General features: G+C 42.6%; 2 protein-coding genes across 7 annotated transcripts in view; one reads left to right on the top strand and one right to left on the bottom strand.

Annotated features, from left to right (window-relative positions):
• LOC139475854 (protein still life, isoform SIF type 1-like) overlaps positions 1–21,017 on the top strand; it is a 289,628-nt gene that overhangs the window by 87,863 nt on the left and 180,748 nt on the right. The window lies entirely within an intron of this gene.
• LOC139474179 (uncharacterized) lies at positions 10,866–12,776 on the bottom strand. Its single transcript, XM_071257075.1, has one exon. It carries the CDS (start codon positions 12,774–12,776, stop codon positions 10,866–10,868), a length of 1,911 nt encoding a protein of 636 aa, XP_071113176.1.

Genomic DNA, 21,017 nt, shown 5'->3' with positions numbered 1-21,017 from the left:
AGCTGAGGTGACGCAGGTGATCTCCGAACCCATCAATGGTCACCTTGGCCAGCTTAAGTGTTGACCCATTGTAACCTAATCACGAGGGATCAAGCCGTGACCGTGTCTCTGTGCCATGAGAATCTCTCCCCCAGAAATCGTTAGTGGAGATCAATAAGGAGGCCCACAGTGCCACTGGTGCTGGAGGGAGAAGATGAAAGGCTGGCAAAGATGGCCAGAACAGCCTCTGTTCTCCCTCATTGACAAAGACTGGAGACACCAAATCACCATGTGCAAACACCACCATCAAGCCATTAGGCAGGACTGAGGCCAATCTGTCAAAAACATTTGTGCCAGCTTTGTGATAAGGTCAAGTGAGAATGTATGTCAATAGCTTTTAAGGTTAAGTCTTCAAAGTGGTTTTGTAATGAACCTGTTATAGTGTCAGAATTCTTATGTTTTTCTTCTGTAATAAGTTGTTTTAAGACTGGATGGATATGCATGAACACACAGTTCTGAACTTAAGATTGGGATGTCGATTTGTAGTTCATACGTTAGAATGTCATTGTATCTGGCAACAGTTAAGTATCTTCAGTTTTGGGGAAAACATACAACTTTACTGATTATAACTTCTGGCTTTTTGCATGAGCAACATTACGATGTAGAGTTTTACACCATTATTTAAGCTGATGTTTTCTAATTTACTTACAACTTGAGAATGCCAAACTCTTATTTTCAGTTTTATAAATAGCACCAGCTCCTTATTTTGAAAATCTGAAAGTAAATGCTGACATAACAGTACTCGTAACAATCACAAAGACCTGTATTTCCCTGACACCAACACCTTCAATAAGTTACACCTGTATTTACACAATGTACAACATACAGTTATAGACCAATAGCCTATACCTAATTTCGACTACCATGTTTCAGACATGAATGGTCAATATCAGCTTGATTGGTGTTTGTTGATGAAGGAGAATTATTTGCCCAGCGTGAAAAATTGACAGCCAATCAGCAAGACTGATGGACTGGTCTATGTCCCCTTGTTGCAGCTAGTTTTATGGGTGTCCAAAGATCACCTTGACTTCAAGTAGGTGGTGAACTATTAAATGTGCTCTGTTGACTGGCTGTCTGTGAGTCGACAAGCTAGGGCCGTGTTCTCTGCAGGTTGTGTTTGGATGACAGTGAACATATCCACCAATGGTCTATGAATCAAATAAAAAAGAAATGGCGAAGTTTGCTTGTGAGAGTAAAATTGCTCTCGAAATATGAACATCAGTGGAGAAATTTGTTATGCACTAAACAAACTCTTGATGTGTAGACATGTCGCCATCCCTATTTACATTCGTAATCAAGATGGCTGCGTTTGCACACCTATAACCACTGTGTGGCTGCCAGCTGTAGGTGGAAAGTGATAAGCTTGTTGTGTGAACCAACTGTGATCCAACAGTTTATGTGCTCAACTGATAGGGTAGCTCATCTCATGGGCACTGTACACACGGAGTAGGAGCCACATTCTGATTGGCTGAAAATATCATTAGATGGGATTTGAAACCATGAAATCTTATGCACCTTTCCTAACATTTACAACTACTCAATAACACAAAATTAAAAGCATAAATCACTAACGATTAGTGACATTGTAAATACAGTGTTATTGTCCAAGCACTCTCTGTCTGCACTCAACAGCTGTGGGATATGGATGACGTCATACGCGGCCATGACAAATGAACTGCTTTGGTTAGCAGATGTGGACAATGAGAGGAATTGGGGAGGTCCAGGACTACATCTTGTCATTCATGCCTTGCGGGTGGATGTTTTATCAGGGTCTGTTTCAGCTGTTGTATGGTCTGGTTGGTATTGCAGGTCTCTAGTAGAGCTCCCTGCTGAGTTGAAATGTTTCAGCTGTTGTATGGTCTGGTTGGTATTGCAGGTCTCTAGTAGAGCCCCCTGCTGAGTTGAAATGTTCTAGCTGTTGTGTGGTCTGGTTGGTTTTTAAGGTCTCTAGTAGAGCTCCCTGCTGAGTTGAAATGTTCTAGCTGTTGTATGGTCTGGTTGGTATTGCAGGTCTCTAGTAGAGCTCCCTGCTGAGTTGAAATGTTCTAGCTGTTGTGTGGTCTGGTTGGTATTGCAGGTCTCTAGTAGAGCTCCCTGCTGAGTTGAAATGTTCTAGCTGTTGTGTGGTCTGGTTGGTATTGCAGGTCTCTAGTAGAGCCCCCTGCTCAGTTGAAATGTTCTAGCTGTTGTATGGTCTGGTTGGTATTGCAGGTCTCTAGTAGAGCACCCTGCTGAGTTGAAATGTTCTAGCTGTTGTGTGGTCTGGTTGGTTTTTAAGGTCTCTAGTAGAATGCCCTGCTTAGTTGAAATGTTCTAGCTGTTGTATGGTCTGGTTGGTATTGCAGGTCTCTAGTAGAGCTCCCTGCTGAGTTGAAATGCTCTAGCTGTTGTGTGGTCTGGTTGGTTTTTAAGGTCTCTAGTAGAGCTCCCTGCTCAGTTGAAATGTTCTAGCTGTTGTATGGTCTGGTTGGTATTGCAGGTCTCTAGTAGAGCCCCCTGCTGAGTTGAAATGTTTCAGCTGTTGTAAGGTCTGGTTGGTATTGCAGGTCTCTAGTAGAGCCCCCTGCTGAGTTGAAATGTTTCAGCTGTTGTAAGATCTGGTTGGTATTGCAGGTCTCTTGTAGAGCCCCCTGCTGAGTTGAAGTGTTTCAGCTGTTGCATGGTCTGGTTGGTATTGCAGGTCTCTAGTAGAGCCCCCTGCTCAGTTGAAATGTTTCAGCTGTTGAAACCATGAAAGATGTTTCATCCAAACCTGGTATGAGTATTGTTCCTGGTCTGATGTGATGCCTTTTGCTGTTATGGAGGCCGAGGGGGATTTGTCATTTTCTGATGACTCTTGTTTAACTGTCTACATTACGAGCAGGGATATATCTAGACCTGCTCAGAAGCCGATATTCGGCCCCTAGTCTGCAGTAAATGTCATTAACAATTCCCAAAATGGAATTTCCCAATTTGTTAATAACTAATATCTAATTGTATAGCTTTGTAGAAATAGCCTGTATTTCACTGATAACAGGATAAAAAGGAACAAGCTGTTTACCACAGTATGACAGTAGTTCTTGCTTTTCTTGTTTCATCCACTTTACAATGGCCTCTGTAATATAGTAGACAGAGCATCTGCCCGGAGAGCGGGAGGTCCAGGGTTTGATCCCCGTCTGCGTCATACCGAAAGATGTTGAAAGATAGTACTCATTTTTACCCTGTCATTATGGAGCTCAAACAAGGACTTGTCGGCTCAGAGTCAGTATACTGTGTCTGAGCGGGGTATTCATGTTAAACTGTGGCATGGTATCTCAGTGGGCTAGCACAATAAACCGGCATAAGTTCGGACGGGTACAAGTAGACACACATGCTCCCACTCATGCAATTGAACATGCACACACAAACACAGGCGTACATGCATGTCGCTATTGTAGCAGGGCGTAGAGTCATCCCACAGGTGACAGGTTAACCTCTTTAGTCATGTGGACAAGGTGTCCGACCTCTGATCAGAAGGTCTGTGGTTCGAATCCCATCACGGGAATTTATGGCCGCTAAACTATGTTAGTGCAATAATCTTGAACCCAACATTAAACTCCATTCCACATCACTTCAGCTTGTTCTGAGTGAGTGAGTGAGTATGGTTTAACGCCGCTTTTAGCAATATTCCAGCTATATCATGGCACGGGACACCAGAAATGGGCTTCACACATTGTACCCATGTCGGTAATCAAACCCGGGTCTTCGGCGTGACGAGCCAACGCTTTAACCACTAGGCTACCCAAACGCCCCAGCTTGTTCTGATGTTTATCAGACCCTTTGTATATGAAACTCACATATCCCGCTTGATATCAACATGGACGGCAAGTTTACCACATGCTTTCATTCACAAGTCTTCTGAGTTAGTGGAATCAGCTTCACAGAGCCTTACAATCATTCTGTGAATAACGGTGGACCATTCCTAAAGGGCCATATCTGATCAAAGAGTTTATGTCATTACAGCTGAATCTTGGATACAATTATACAAGTGGCATTGATTTCAGCCCATTGAATCCTGGGAAAATCATTCTGGTTTCTTTTGTGTGATGTCTCTAATCTGAATGTCTCTCGAGCTACGATTTACCTCTTGGCAATCGTGGGAGAAACAACTGGCATTCTGAAGCAATGCTTGATGACTGTCCTTATACAGCAGCCATGTGTCAATGAATGTGATCAAGTCGGATCCATCTCAAGAAAAAAAGGCTGTCTGCTAGCTTCATCTTGAATTTTATAGTTGATGAAAACAGGAAGTGCAATTTCCCAGCATGCACTGTCCAGGTGAGAGTTGCTATGGTTACAGGATATGGCTATGCGATCATGTTGTTAAATGTCTTTGAAGTTTAATTGATTTAAGTCTTTTCATGTGCCAGAGTTATTTTAACTCGATAGATTACCAGTTACGTACTTCACCTCATTTAGTTTAAAATTGATTGGAAAACTTTCAACTTTGAATTTGATAGTGAATAATAAATGTTATCAGTATGCATGGGCCTCCAGATGAGCACATTGACGTATAATATTCCTCGGGCTACACCGATTCACTCTGTACTTTGACACAAGTGAGGGAGGTCAGCTTTGAACAGTATTTCAGTCGTATCACGGCAAGTCAGAGGAAGGACCAGAGCGATGCAGGTCTTAGACATTTATATGGGGAAATCTACATACATGGTGTGGTGCTAACAATGTTAGGATCATAATTAGGTGAATCTGGGATTCAAACCCACAATCATAAGTTTTTTCATACCTAAGGGGAATAACTCTGACTGGGAAAAGTCAATGCTTTAGACGACTGTGCTCTATATCTTGAAGGTGAGTGTGTGAGTATGGTTTTATGCCGTTTTTAGCAATATTCCGGCAATATCATGGCGGGGGACACCAGAAATGCGCTTCACACATTGTACTCATGTCAGGAATCTGACCTGGGTTTGCGGCGTGACGAGCGAACGCTTGAACCACTAGGCTACACCACCGCCCCTGATAGTGATAGGATACCACTACAATGCTCCAAACTAAACAGTTTAGAGAACTGTCGTCCATCCTCAACTGATTGAATAATAAAAGGCTCAACCAAACTATACTTTGTAAATGTCATTCAAGTAGATAAATAATGCATTAAGGAATTTAGATATCACCCTTTTCTATACTTGTATCAAAACCTGACCTGTTGCAGAATCCGTGTTCTTGTGGTAGAGCGTCCGCCCGGAGAGCGGAAGGTCCGGGGTTCGATCCCCAACTGCGTCATACCAAAAGACATTAAAAGATGGTACCCTGTCTCGTGGTTGGCATTAAGGGGCTAAAAAAGGACTGGTCACCTCGGAGTCAGTAAACTGTGTCTGAGTGGGGTATTCATGTTAAACTGCGGAATGGTATCTCAGTGAGCTAGCACTATAAATCAGCAGCAGTCCGGACACACACACACGTGCATGCACGTCGCAATAATCTTGGACGCAGCGTTAAACCATGCCTTAGTGGTGTGCGTGGGATGTCTTGTTTAACATATACAGTGTGTGGGAGCAAGGTGTTCCCTGCTGCTTGATCCACCTGAACTTTCCCTACATCTGGACGCACACCTGTCATCAAGCAGTGTGTGTCTGTCAGCACATGCCAGCGAGTGTCTTCACACCTGGAGAACAATGGAGGTGTGTCTGTCATCAGTAGCTAGCACACCTGTAGACAAATGTGTCTCTTGTAAGAGGCTAGCACACCTGCAGATAAATGTTTCTGTTGTTAGAGGCTGGCATACCTGTAGATAATTGAGTGAGTGAGTGAGTTTGATTTTATGCTGCAATATTCCAGCAATATCACGGCGGGGGACACTAGAAGTGGGCTTCACACATTGTACCCATGTCAGGAATCAAACCCGGGTCTCCGGCGTGACGAACGAACGCTTTAACCTCTAGGCTAACCGACGGCCCCACCTGTAGACAATCATGTCTGTTGTTAGAGGCTAGCACATCTGTTGATAAAAGTGTCTGTTGTTAGAGGTTAGCACACCTGTAGATAAACGTGCCTGTTGTTAGAGGTTAGCACACCTGTAGATAACCTGTCTGTTGTTAGAGGCAAGCACACCTGTAGATTAACGTGTCTGTTGTTAGAGGACAGCACACCTGAAGATAAACGTGTCTGTTGTTAGAGGCAAGCACACCTGTTGATAAAAGTGTCTGTTGTAAGAGGCTAGCACACCTGTAGATTAACGTGTCTGTTGTTAGAGGACAGCACACCTGAAGATAAACGTGTCTGTTGTTAGAGGCAAGCACACCTGTTGATAAAAGTGTCTGTTGTAAGAGGCTAGCATACCTGTGAAGAACAACTAAACTGTTGAAATTGGACTTAATGAGATTGTGCTATTCTGTGTGGCATTTTATTGTGCTATGACTATTGAGCAAAACAATGTTTGCATGTTAATGTGCTATATCTGTTTAATGTGCTATTAATAAATGCTTTTGTATACATAAATGTATTACATGTAGCAAAAGGCTGTATAAATGAATTTTATACATAGTTTATACATTCTAATTGGTATGTCTGTTGGTATGTTCCATTCCACAAATAGGCACTGGGCCATAATAATTGTTGTTTTAGTCTGTAGAAGTCTTGGCATGTAGAAGTTTTGGGAGGATACCAAACTGCTAGAGAGAGAGAGGAGGGGGGGGGGGGGGGGGGGAGGGGGGGGGTTGTGTGACTGGGAAGGAGGTGTTGGTTGAGTGAGTATTTAGAGAATAGCCGAAAAACTACAAAAGTTGCCGATTATCTGTTCCTCTGTGAGGTTCCACAGAAATATCGTGGAATGTCAGATTTATGTGGAAGGAAGTCCAAAGTGGCACAGGTTGCAAACATGTTCCAAGATCTAAAACATTACCTTGCTTGTTTGTTGTTTTACATCGCACTCTGCAATATTCCAACCATATGACGGCGATTTGTAAATAATCAAGTCTGGACCAGACAATCCAGTAATTGACATCATGAGCATCGATCCATGCAATTGGGATTCAATGACATGCATCAACCCAATCGGGGAGCCTGACCGCCCGATCCCGTTAGTCGCCTTTTACGACAAGCATAGTCGCCTTTTACAGCAAGCATGGATTGATTAAGACCTATTCTACCCTGGATCTTCACAGGTCTCTCCCAGAAGATTAGCTTTTGAAGACATTAGAATTAAAATGAATGGAAACAAAGACACTGAGAGAGATTTGGTGAAGAAAACAGAGCTACAATCATGATGTGTAATTATTGATGAACAGAAACTTAAGCTCATAAAGACAAATTTATCAGGTGTACAAGAAGGAGAGAGGGTAGAGGCATTTGTTGTTGCAGTTGCCATGGAAACCATATACCTACTAGTATTGAGTTAAATACTTGAAATGAGTTAGGTTTCTTGTTACCTGTTTGCTTGAGATGAGATGTACTGATTTACACACAACTATTCCACTCTCTGTCGTCACGTACACTTGCCTCCTCTGAAGCGTGTTGAAAGTTGTCTCTGACTGCCATTGCTGGAAGAATTTGTAGCATTTTGATGGCAACCACAAACAGACTATCACAGAAAACTATTTCTGGCTCTCTCTCAAGACCCAGTTTGAAGACAACACCATGTATTTTGTATTGCCATATATTCCAAGTTGTATGGAAAGTACACTCTTCTGATAAGATTAACTGTGCGTATCATAAATACACATATAAATTACTTCACTAATTCAATGAAGTCACTACAGCGGCCAGAGGTTATTGAAATAAACATTTAGACTTGAATTGTCATCCCTTTTTATAGTGATTGTTATTCTTATTTTTAAATAATTCTTGAACAAACAGAAAAAGTCAATGTTAAAAAATCAAGATGGCCTCTTGGTTTAAGGTGCTACATCACACTATGCAGAGTTACCTCCCTTTGGTTGCATGGATCCTGTGACCAGAGGTTTAAATCCAAGATTGAGTCAGTGATGATCTTGGGTAGTCAGCCCAATATCTGGTTCACAAAAATTACCAATTAAGCTGACATGCAATAATATAACAGAATACACGACAAAACATGTTAAACACAGGTGATTCACATACACGAGAGACCAGCACATGATGGTCGTAGCGTATAATCTAGTTGGTCACTGACTTGCTGGGATGAACAAATGACAATGGTGGTATTCTGTGGAAAACTAAATTCTATAATGGTGTTGAATTCTGAATATTACGTTTGGCCACAGGTAGAGGTGGTAGAGAGACATTATCTGTTGAATTGTGTCACTGAGGCAAGGGTTCCAATCTAAGATTTTATCTGATTAGGAATTTTGCTTTATCAGTTTCATGACATACTCCTTGGTTTCACAAAAGTGGTAAATATGTACGACCTGAGTCACATTGGACTTCTCTCCATATGTGGCTGACACACGATAATGTGAGTGAGTGAGTGAGTGAGTGAGTTGGGTTTAATGCCGCTTTTAACAGTATTCCAGTTATATCACAGCGTGTCAGCTTAATGTGGGAGGAAAGCCTGCAGTGAGGCAGGTCTCAGACGTTTACCACTTCGGTGACTCACAAGCACGGGTATGGTGCTGACAAAACTAGAAACATAACCGGGGCGAACCAGGATTTGAACCCACAATCATAGGTTTCTGGTTGGGTTGTGAAGAGTCCAAATTTACTACCCGGGTACCCACACCCCTATTACCCGACCCTACTCGGCTACCCACTGTTGGTGTCAAGAGATAGGTACAAAATGTCCGATTGGAAATAGTTTGACAGTAGCCCTGCCAAAATGTATTTAGATATACGTATAAAACGATATGGCCATGCATACACTGAAGTTGACTGAATGTTGCGCTTTTTTCAAACATATGAAAGTCAGAAGGAACGTGTCTTTCACCCTTAAACCTACAATGATCTTAAGTCTACAATGTTCATGAGAGGGCGTGACTTATGTATGCACTCTTCCTGAAATAACATAGAAAGGAAAGGATTCTTTCCTTAACTTAGAGACCGCCTCTGTGGTAGAGCGTCCACCCGGAGAGTGAAAGGTCCGGGATTTGATCCCCGGCTACGCCATACCAAAAGACATTAAAAGATGGTACTTGTTGATACCTTGTCCGGCGCTTGGCATTAAGGGGCTAAAACAAGGACTGGTCGGCTCGGAGTCAGTATACTGTGTCTGACTGGGGTATTCATGTTAAACTGCGGCATGGTATCTCAGTGGGCTAGCACTATAAATCGGCATCAGTCCGAACAAGTTCGAGCAGCCACACACACGTGCATGCACGTCGCTATATAAGTGCAATAATCTTGGACGCGACGTTAAACTTCATTTCATATCACCTCACCTAAACTTAGATGGTCAACCATTCTTATTGGGCCAACCCCCAAGTGACCTTGACCTTCAGACAAAACAGGTATTCCCCAAAACAGGGTTTGTGAGTGAAAGTTTATGGGAATTTGTTTCCTTTCAAATGACAGATATAATATACTGATAGCAAAAATGCTTTTATGTTTTTATACACATCATCAGAAAAGAAAGCCCTGTCTGAATGTGTATCACTAGGACATGTTTGTTTTGACCTTCACATGTAGATTACATTGGGTTAGTTGATCATCCACTAACATGTGACAAGATAATGTAAAACATTGTTTTAAGATGTCATACAACATTTAGTTTCATTTCTCATTTCAGTTATGTTCTTTTTAGAAAAACATCCAATTTCCTACAACGATTGAACCACATGATGACATTGTACATGATCATATTACAGCATAGCGTCAGAGAGCTGTCTTGATAAAAATATGTTTTGAACAGACAACAAAACACATTAAGAGCTGTGTGATTCTGAAAAGGCAGCAGTCGGAATTGACACTACTGTCAGTCATTGTGAAAATTGATGACAGTTTAATCACCAGGGGGCTAAGAAATGACATTGTCTCAATACTTCTTTTTATCATGTTCATACAAATATCGGAATAAGTTTATGGGGGAACAGTTTATTATGTACATGAGAAATAAACCCAAACCTCAGCTTGCTACTAGATGCATGGCACAATGTGTCTGAGCAGCTAGATTTTTATTCCTATGGAGAATGAAAGGTGTTTCATGGATACATGTATTTATTCCAAACTGACAGTAGAAATGAGAAGAACCCAAAAGATGGTTGTGCCTCAAGAACAATGTTGATATGTAAATTCTTGCCATGGCCAAACCGGCACTATACGAATCAATATTTGCTGGCCTTGAAACACTGGCATTTTTCCAAAAGATTGACCAGCACAGTATCACACAGCCCTCTAAACCTAGACCCTGTTTTGCTCCAAAAGTGCTGCACTAAGATTTTGATAATATCAATATGATCACATCAAAAAGGATTTTATGAATAAATATGAACTTGCTGGATAAGTCAAGAAATCGGTAAACATAGAAGACAGTAGTGGAAATATAAACTCTTGAAAAGTTAGGTGATAATTTGATCCATTTCATCCCGTTCTGGTGGTCCTCTCGAAAAAAGATACCAACATTTTAAACCCCTTATAACTGTACATTTGGATATGATCTGTCCCTTCCAATGTAGAACCTTAGGAACTCTAAGGATATAGACTCTCTGTCTGACTGTGTCATTTTGGCTGAGTGAGTGAGTGAGTGAGTGAGTGAATGAGTGCACACCAAGTGTCATGCAAGGAAATCATGAAAGGAATTGTTCATGGACAAAAACATAAGACAAAATAAGGAGGCATTCATATTTTCCATCAGACCACTATATTTCCAACACTAAAGGGCCTGATTAATACTTACAAGTTATGGTCGGCTCGTAGTCATCTGGTGAGCATCTTGTGGTCGTCTAGTGATTGTCTGGTGGCCGTCCAGTGGTTGTCGTGTAGTGGTTGTCTGGTGGTGGTTTAGTGGTCGTCTGGTGGTTGTCTCGTGGTCCTGTAGTTGAGGAAGCCATGTCTAGGTGGGGAAGCCATGTGTAGGTTGGGAAGCCATGTGTAGGTGGGGAAGCCAGCTGAGGAAGCCATGTGTAGGTGGAGAAGCCATGTGTAGGTGGGGAAGCCATGTGTAGGTGGGGAAGCCAGCTGAGGAAGCCATGTGTAGGTGGGGAAGCCATGTGTAGGTGGGGAAGCCATGTGTAGGTGGGGAAGCCAGCTGAGGAAGCCATGTGTAGGTGGGGAAACCATGTGTAGGTGGGGAAGCCATGTGTAGGTGGGGAAGCCATGTGTAGGTGGGGAAGCCATGTGTAGGTGGGGAAACCAGGTGTAGGTGGGGAAACCATGTGTAGGTGGGGAAGCCATGTGTAGGTGGGGAAGCCATGTGTAGGTGGGGAATCCAGCTGAGAAGCCATGTGTAGGTGGGGAAGCCATGTGTAGGTGGGGAAGCCATGTGCAGATGGGGAAGCCATGTGTAGGTGGGGAAGCCATGTGTAGATGGGGAAGCCATGTGTAGGTGGGGAAGCCATGTGTAGATGGGGAAACCAGGTGTAGGTGGAGAAGCCATGTGTAGGTGGAGAAGCCATGTGTAGGTGGAGAAGCCATGTGTAGGTGGGGAAGCCAGGTGTAGGTGGGGAAGCCATGTGTAGGTGGATAGGCAGGTGTAGGTGGGGAAGCCATGTGTAGGTGGAGAAGCCAGGTGTAGGTGGGGAAGCCATGTGTAGATGGGGAAGCCATGTGTAGGTGGGGAAGCCATGTGTAGATGGGGAAACCAGGTGTAGGTGGAGAAGCCATGTGTAGGTGGAGAAGCCATGTGTAGGTGGAGAAGCCATGTGTAGGTGGGGAAGCCAGGTGTAGGTGGGGAAGCCATGTGTAGGTGGATAGGCAGGTGTAGGTGGGGAAGCCATGTGTAGGTGGGGAAGCCAGCTGAGGAAGCCATGTGTAGGTGGGGAAACCAGGTGTAGGTGGGGAAACCAGGTGTAGGTGGGGAAACCATGTGTAGATGGGGAAGCCATGTGTAGGTGGGGAAGCCAGGTGTAGGTGGGGAAGCTAGCTGAGAAGCCATGTGTAGGTGGGGAAGCCATGTGTAGGTTGGGAAGCCAGGTGTAGGTGGGGAAGCTAGCTGAGAAGCCATGTGTAGATGGGGAAGCCATGTGCAGGTGGAGAAAGCAGGTGTAGGTGGGGAAGCCATGTGTAGGTGGGGAAACCAGGTGTAGGTGGGGAAGCCAGGTGTAGGTGGGGAAGCCATGTGTAGATGGGGAAGCCATGTGTAGGTGGGGAAGCCATGTGTAGGTGGGGAAGCCATGTGTAGATGGGGAAGCCATGTGTAGATGGGGAAGCCATGTGTAGATGGGGAAGCCATGTGTAGGTGGAGAAGCCATGTGTAGGTGGAGAAGCCATGTGTAGGTGGGGAAGCCATGTGTAGATGGGGAAGCCATGTGTAGGTGGAGAAGCCATGTGTAGGTGGAGAAGCCATGTGTAGGTGGGGAAGCTAGGTGTAGGTGGGGAAGCCATGTGTAGGTGGGGAAACCATGTGTAGGTGGGGAAACCATGTGTAGGTGGAGAAGCCAGGTGTAGGTGGAGAAGCCATGTGTAGGTGGGGAAGCCAGGTGTAGGTGGGGAAACCATGTGTAGGTGGGGAAGCCATGTGTAGGTGGAGAAGCCATATGTAGGTGGGGAAACCAGCTGAGGAAGCCATGTGTAGGTGGAGAAGCCAGCTGAGGAAGCCATGTGTAGGTGGGGAAGCCAGCTGAGGAAGCCAGGTGTAGGTGGGGAAGCCAGGTGAGGAAGCCTTTTGTGGATGGGGAAGCCAGCTGAGAAGCCATGTGTAGTGGGGAAGCCATGTGTAGGTGGGAGAACATTGGCTTCACCTCACCCACAGGCTCTCCGGGTAGTTTCCAACTGACGATGACGAGGAAGTCACTTCTGTTCTCTCATGCTTGAAGACGTTTTTGTGGGCACTGAAAACAGCCCTTAGGATTCTATTAACAAAAGCTTTCAGCTGTAATCTATAGCCCTTTATGATAATATTGAGCCTCGATACTTCCAATATCTTGATCCTACTACCACTTAGGAATCAGCAGATATAGCCTCCAGGAGAAGCCCCCTGTGCCCCCTGTTACTCCTGACCAAGCTCCATGGCGTTCTGCTTGGGCCAGCAAGGTTCAATAGGCCAGTTTGTCTTTTTGTCTGTTTTTTTATAGGAATGGGTGATGTCCGTCCGTCCTTCTGTCCATCCGTCACGTTTCATTTCCAGAGCAGACCTCAAAAAGCATGAGAGATATCTTAACCAAACTTGGCACATAGATAGGTCTAGTGGTGAACGGATGCCTCTTGGGATTTTTGAAAAATTTATTTTTTGAGTTTCAACTTCCACAACAATGACTGAGACTGAAAATGGAGGTTGTGCTCTTTTCTGGAGCTGATCTTTAAAAACGTACAATAATATTTTGCCTTGCACACAACCGTACATGTCATATTGACCGGGGATATGGGTATTTCATGCTTGTTGTTTAATGTCATTGTCATCAATATCCCAGCTGTATCCTAGTGACCGGAAAAATAAGGGGGTGGACCAGACAAACTAGTTATTTACAGTATGACGAATGTCCCAGGTATATTTACCAATATAGGAACCGCCAGATGCTTTTTTGATACTGGATTCCAGCCTCCACCCCCTATCATGTATAGAATGGCTGTCCTATTCAGCTCACACTCACTGATGAGGAACATGATAAGGTCAGACATGTTTCAACTCCATGTACCATCTGTTGCTGTCCAGCTTAACCATCCGGCCAGCAGGTGGCGCTACTGACTGGGGGCTGCGTGAATGTTGCTGTCAGCTCGCTGTATACATACATAACAATATACACCAATAACCAGGTCTGTCAGCTGGCTGTATACATACATAACAATATACACCAATAACCAGGTCTGTCAGCTCGCTGTATACATACATAACAATATACACCAATAACCAGGTCTGTCAGCTTGCTGTATACATACATAACAATATACACCAATAACCAGGTCTGTCAGCTCGCTGTATACATGCATAACAATATACACCAATAACCAGGTCTGTCAGCTCGCTGTATACAAACATAACAATATACACCAATAACCAGGTCTGTCAGCTCGCTGTATACATACATAACAATATACACCAATAACCAGGTCTGTCAGCTCGCTTTATACATACATAACAATATACACCAATAACCAGGTCTGTCAGCTTGCTGTATACATACATAACAATATACACCAATAACCAGGTCTGTCAGCTCGCTTTATACATACATAACAATATACACCAATAACCAGGTCTGTCAGCTCGCTGTATACATACATAACAATATACACCAATAACCAGGTCTGTCAGCTCGCTGTATACATACATAACAATATACACCAATAACCAGGTCTGTCAGCTCGCTGTATACATACATAACAATATACACCAATAACCAGGTCTGTCAGCTCGCTGTATACATACATAACAATATACACCAATAACCAGGTCTGTCAGCTCGCTGTATACATACATAACAATATATACCAATAACCAGGTCTGTCAGCGTCCAAGGCTATTGGGGTCGGTCGCTTGGCCTAGTGGTTAAAGCGTTCGCTCGTCACGCCGAAAACCTTGGTTCGATTCCCGACATGGGTGCAATGTGTGAAGCCCATTTCTGGTGTCCTCAACCGTGATACTGCTGGAATATTGCTAAAGGCGGCATAATATCAAACTCACTCACTCACTCCAAGGCTATTGTTTGTTGGCTCCGTACTGAGCAAAGATTGTCTGAACTGAGGCTTTTTGATGAAGTGTCTGTGTGCTCGTTAGGTTGTCATCTGCATGTTTCTACATCACATATAAATTCATTTACTGTGTCTAATATGTTTGAAACTCTAAACCCATCTGATATCATCATCTGTAACAGGATAGTTTGTGCACAGTATAATGCTTTTGGTTTCAATTTAGGAATTTTGTAACAGGAATATATTCTAATGTGGCCATAACAAGACAAACAGGAGCTGATTGGTGACTGAACAGTTTCAGCCTTAATGGGAAACAGATGAAGTTCTGTTCCCAAGATGCCCAGTTAATGTTCCTGCCGTTTGTAACCAATAAATAATGAGATTAAACTACAGTTGTTGACCAGCGTCCTTGCATGCATGCCCATGTATTTAGTTAGACCAGCCAGGGGGGTGGTCCTAACAGACCACCAAGTGCTGGATTGTCACTTGGGATGGACTAATATATCACTCTCCGATAGGTCAGACAGCTAGCCAGGGTTATCTCCCCTGGGCACAGTTGAAGGACTTCGAGAAGACAGTGTGGCTCTGCTTCATCTGTTGGTCCTGTGTAAATGTGGAATGGTGGTTTGTCTTTGACCATGTGAGGATGGGGGTAGTGTTGTTCTATATATGGTGGCCACTCTCTTGGGACAGAAGGATGGTCAGGACAAAAATGATTATCTTATTGAAAATTGGTCAATTAATATTATTTGTATGAGACTTGTGACAACAATTGATGGTCCTTTGAGAGTGAGTGAGTGAGTGAGTTTCAATACAGTTTCCGCAATATTCAAGCAATGTCACTATCTGGAACACCAAACATGTCTTTATGAATTTTATGCATCTGGGAAATTGAATCCAGGCTCCGGTGTGTCAAGTCAAATTAACCACCATAATTTTTTAATTTAATTTTGGAGGAGAGTAGAAAAGCCAATAGAGAAGAAATGGGGGAGGGTCCCTTCTATGACAGGTCCCTGAAAATTATTTTTTGCATCCTTGGAGAGGCATCATTAAAAAATGGATGGGCATTTGGGGAGGGTTTCCTTCCATGACACATGACAGACCCTTAAATAATATGTTTTTGCATCCCTTGGGAGGGTGCAATAAAGAGGATGAGCGTTTGGGGAAGGCTCCCCTTGTGACACATGACAGACCCCCTAAAAAATAGTTTTTGCACCCTTGGGAGGGTGCTATAAAGTGGACGAGCACTTGGGGAGGTCCCCCTGTATTACATGCCAGGCCCTCTGTGGGTCACAGGTGGTGAGAAGTCAGGGAAGTGGAATGATTCACCAATTGATGCCATTGATCCAGTACCTTCTCAGGCAGAGAAATCACCCATGTGATCTTGTAGCCAGTAACATGAAAGGCGAAAACAAGAAAAAAAAATTCAATGATTATTCTGCCAATGCCAGTTCTTTCGTGGAGAAAAGATCCCACGGCTTAGGAACAGATTTCAATGCATGTGATTAGATTTCTCACTAACTCTCTGAAACAAAGCATTTCATATATATTTGGTGGATTGATTCATCAACCTGAGATGGACTGCAAGGCTTTTAGCTTATTCTTCTAAGAAGGGTAAGATGGATGAAAGGGGGTTTAGCCAGCAGGAGGCACCAAAGGGTGGATTAATTACCCTCGTTGGCAGCTTACCAAATGAAAATATGTCCTGCTAGAAGACTTCAGTGTTAGGCTTCAAGACATTTGATATTAGCAAATCCTTTGCTTGTCCTCAACATATTTGAAAATTGTTAAGCTAGAGAGATTGGATTTCCTTAGATAGTTGAATTACCTCACTGATTTGCAGGGTTCAAATAAATATTCTTTTACAAAATGTCATAATAATGATGAAAATAATAATGACGGTGATGGTGATGTTGATGACGATAATAATGATAACAATATTAATGATGGTGGTGGACAAAATGTCATAATAGGGATAATAATAATAATAATAATAATGGTTATTATGATGATGATGATGATGATGATGGTAATAATAATGACGGTGATGCTGATGTTGATGATGATGATAATGATGATGATGATGATAATAAATGATGATGAATTTCCATAATCACAATGAATCTCTGCAAAAAGCAGTGTTCACTGTACAATTCGAAATGATGTATAAAAGAATTATATTCTTAAGAAATTAGTAAGAAATGGGCATGTTAGACAATTTGTTTCCAGCCAATCCCTGTGTAATGCACCCTCGGAGATGATTGATGGTGGCTATGATGAACAGGCCTTTCATTGTGATTGCTTGTGTTCCACTTTATAACTGACTCCTTGATAGGCTGTCTACAATCTGGCACAGGGCAGTGTAATAAGTGCACTTTGATCCGTATAGTTGCACATTTAGGTCTCAGAGAGTCCCAATTCCACCAGCAGTGCCTGGGGACCCCTTGGTCATTGACTTGTCGTCGTCAGTTGATGTAGCTGCTGAAGGGGGTGTTGAAGACGCTGATGATGTTGGTGATGGAGGTGATGAAGGTGGTGGGGATATAAGAAGGTATAGGATATGAAGGAATATGTTCTGATTTCTGGAGATATTATCGACGCAGATGTTTAAGATGTTGAGGTTGATGATGTAGGAGTAGGTTCTGGAAGTGTTGTTGATGTTGACGTCGTTGCAGATGTCACGATTGTTGACAATGTTGTTAACATAGGAGTATCTGATCCGACATGGAAGAAGCGCATCTCCCTGGCAGCGATCATGGTCGGGAATGTGCTGTGGAGACACATGGACACTTGGCTTGTCTCGGCTGACAGCTGCAGGATGGGGCAGCATTACATGGAAGCCCATCAATAATGGTGAAGGATACACTGTATGACTTTGTGAGATGGCCAGGGGAGAAGCAAGGTCCTCGCCTGATGTAGCTCATTAATGTGACACTGAAACCAGACACTTAGCCACACACTTTCAGTGCCTTGTTGGATGCCAAAGTGATCTGGATGCCAATACTATTACATATTGGCTAGTACGTTTGAAGATTTTTATGTCAAGAAATCCTTCGTGGCACAATGAGCAGGACAATTCATAATGGAGATTAGTGGCCAATTTACCACAGGTAAGTTTCCATCCCGAACTACTCCAAGTTCTTATTTCATCTAATTCCCTTTCATCTCGGAACTGTACACATTCATGGTTTTTTTTGGATCAAAATGACATTATTTCTTCATTTTGTCAACAAAACTGTCCCTCGTGTGCATGGTGTATGATAGAAATCCTTCCCTTGGGGTGTTTACCAAGTGGGATGAGTGGTGCTTGTCAGTGTTCCTGGAGAATGTAATCAAGTGGCCTGAGGGTGAGGGATTCAGTACCACTTGTGATGGCGCTTAAAAAGACCACTTTCTCTTCAACACATCTATACGCCTAAACTTGATACTTCTCAGAGGCTCTTTCCAACCATGAGCGTTCCATCGATTCAAATTAATTTTTTTCCCACCTTCTAGCTCATCGCATGGAGCTCTCGAGACGACCAAGGAGCCATATGCTCTGTTGGGGATGGACAAAAATGTTGCAGGGTTACCTTCCTTCTCTGATATGCCGGCTATTGGTGGTCTGTGCCTGAAGATATTTACCTGAGAATATTGTTATAGCTGCTGAAAATCTGGTCATAATCCTCAATAGACTCATCTTTCATGCATGGAATTATTTCGTCTGTGTGCTGGACAGTTAGGGTGGCAATTTTACACTATTTCAATATTTTGCTTGGACAAGCCTCTTGTCAAGAGTTTGATTAAAAAGAAGGATAAAATGAAAATATATTTTTGGTAAACAGTAAAATTAATTCAAGAGGCTACATATTGAGTTCTGACTTCTTATCACACAAACACATTTTTTTTAATCACCTGCTTTAGGGATCTGCAGATGCAAAGTTACACAAATGTTGAATGAAGTCTTTCTAAAAATTTATGTTTGTTTATCCTGCAGCCAATTTCAGTTATGAAAAAAGGCTTCAAAGTTGGCCAATGTGGGAGGGAAGTTACCTAAATGATATGTCAGTGAGTGAGCGAATTGTGGCGCCCTAGACAGCCGGGCGACCATTGCCCTGGTCATGTCTGAATTGATAAGCTCATATTTCAAAACTTCAATATTTGAAACTTATAATATTTTTGTTTCTGAGGGTTAAATCATGAATGCAGCCTTACCAATAGGACATCAAGCATTGGGGCAGGGTTCCAGAACTTTGTTTGTCAAAGATATTGGTATTTATGTCTCAAGATAATTGCTTTTCCTATAAAAAACGAACGTATCATGATAGGTATACTGAATGCATGGCCCAGGATATCCCCAAGCTGATATCTGTTAACTGATAATGTTTATATTATCAGAAGTTAACAGCTGTGGATATCCTACACGTTCATCACCAAGAGCTCATTAACTCAAGTGAAGATAACAGTATAAATTCTCATAGCTCCATTCACTGCTTGTGTATCTTGTTTAGAATGGAAACAACACAGTGTTGTGTTTGCTCACCCATCTGAGCTGCCACACATGACCCCTGGATAACAACCTGCTGTAGGGAATGTACAGAACATGTAAGACTTGTTATCTGCTTAGGCCAGGCCATTTTCGTTTCTTTAATGGAGTTTAACAGTCGTTATGCCACGGTGCAAATATGTATATACAACTATATACATCTTTGCAAGATGTAAGAGGCAAAACAAACAATGTTATGTGATGTCAGGGTTGATTAGATATTTATTAACTATGGAAAGCTTATAGAAAAATGAAAAATATTTTGAAGAGTTCTTTTTATAAATCAAATTGAATATTAATGTACGAAATACTTCTTTACAACAGACTAACTTTGAAAATGAACCTTGTGGTACAACTATAGGATCAGGGGAACAAAACTGTCCTTGATCTTGCTTTTTGAGGTCATTTAATTGAAAAGATTATTAATTATTGTCCAGTATGAAAAATATGAAATAGACCTGAACATGTATTGAAAAAAATGTGTTAATGAGAACTGTGATCTGTCTTCGTGTTCATTAAGCATTAATGACACACATAGGGGACTGGTAAGTTATTATAGGGGTTATTTTTGGGGGGAGGTGGAGAGGGTCCTGAAACACTGACACATCAAATTTATCACAACTATTGGGAAGGGGGGGGGGGGGGGGGGGTGGGGTTTTGAAAAGTGGGCACAGTTCTTATTTAAAAAAAAATTATCTTCTTAATTTTAATTTTATTTAGGGTCTGCTCATTCATTATAGGGGCCATGTTACCTAAAATGGTGGTGGTTAAAGGACGGGTGGGGGGGGTGGGGGTATTGGGGTGGGGGGGGGGGGTTTCAGCAAAATATGATACAGTCCTAAGAACGATCCCACCAGCTCATCCCCTAAATGACCAGTCCCTCAGTAAAATGACATTATAGTCTTAGATTTCAGTATGTCAAATGAAGTATGGGACATCATATGTTGGTTACCATGAACATGCACATACCCTCAGAGTATTTCATGATCATGAACTGTTATATTAGCCCTAATCAGCCAGCATGAATGACACAAGTCAACCTCATGCCTGCCATATTTGTTTAGACAAATGTTATGTTTGCTTAAATCATTGGCCAGTCTCTCTCCCATGGGAATGTTGAGATGGGGACTCAATCAAGCTGTTATTGTTAGTCTTAACCCTTAATTCCATACAGACCTTATCAATTTCCTTGATGGTGAACCCCGCTGAACTAACATTCACAGCTTGTTGAATGCTGAGCTTGATGATCAAAGTGACTCTTTATGATATAATGTGTTGTTGATGGCTGTCAATCACGTCAGACCCTACCCCCCAATGGCCCATGGGAGGGAGGGGAATATTAACCCTGACTCCTTTCAAGTGTTGGGGCGGGAAGGAGCTGATGTTAGATAATTAACACCTAAACCCTGAACATTACCAGGGCCAATTCTTCGAAGGACAAAAACTATTCTTGACCCAGGTTTACAGGTTACAGTGACCTAGTTTTGATCGCAAAAACCCAGTTATGAATATTGAATAGAAGTTTTGGTTGGCTGATTGAGTTATGAGATTTTCTATGAGATAACTCCCAATCATGTAGCTAGGATCTCCCAACTAGTTCTGGTCAGATTCATGGAATGTTAGGTGAGAAGAAGTACTGTTCGTGTTTGTTATGTTGCTCTGTTCAAGTAAGCAAGGTATGTATTCACAGTTAGCTCAATTCTGTTTGTTTATGTCTGCAGTTCTGGGAGTAGGGTGCAGGACGTAGGCTATTTTCTTTAAACATTGGTCCATTAGGGTAGCT

Source organism: Haliotis cracherodii, unplaced genomic scaffold (genome assembly GCF_022045235.1).
Source record: "Haliotis cracherodii isolate W230 unplaced genomic scaffold, xgHalCrac1.p SCAF_3, whole genome shotgun sequence".
NCBI classification, from domain to species: domain Eukaryota; kingdom Metazoa; phylum Mollusca; class Gastropoda; order Lepetellida; family Haliotidae; genus Haliotis; species Haliotis cracherodii.
This window is presented reverse-complemented; position numbering and strand designations above follow the sequence as displayed.

What these genes read in the sequence shown, in the direction of transcription:
- LOC139474179 (XM_071257075.1), bottom strand. Translation starts at nt 12,776, where the DNA reads ATGGCTTCTCAGCTGGCTTCCCCATCCACAAAAGGCTTCCTCACCTGG.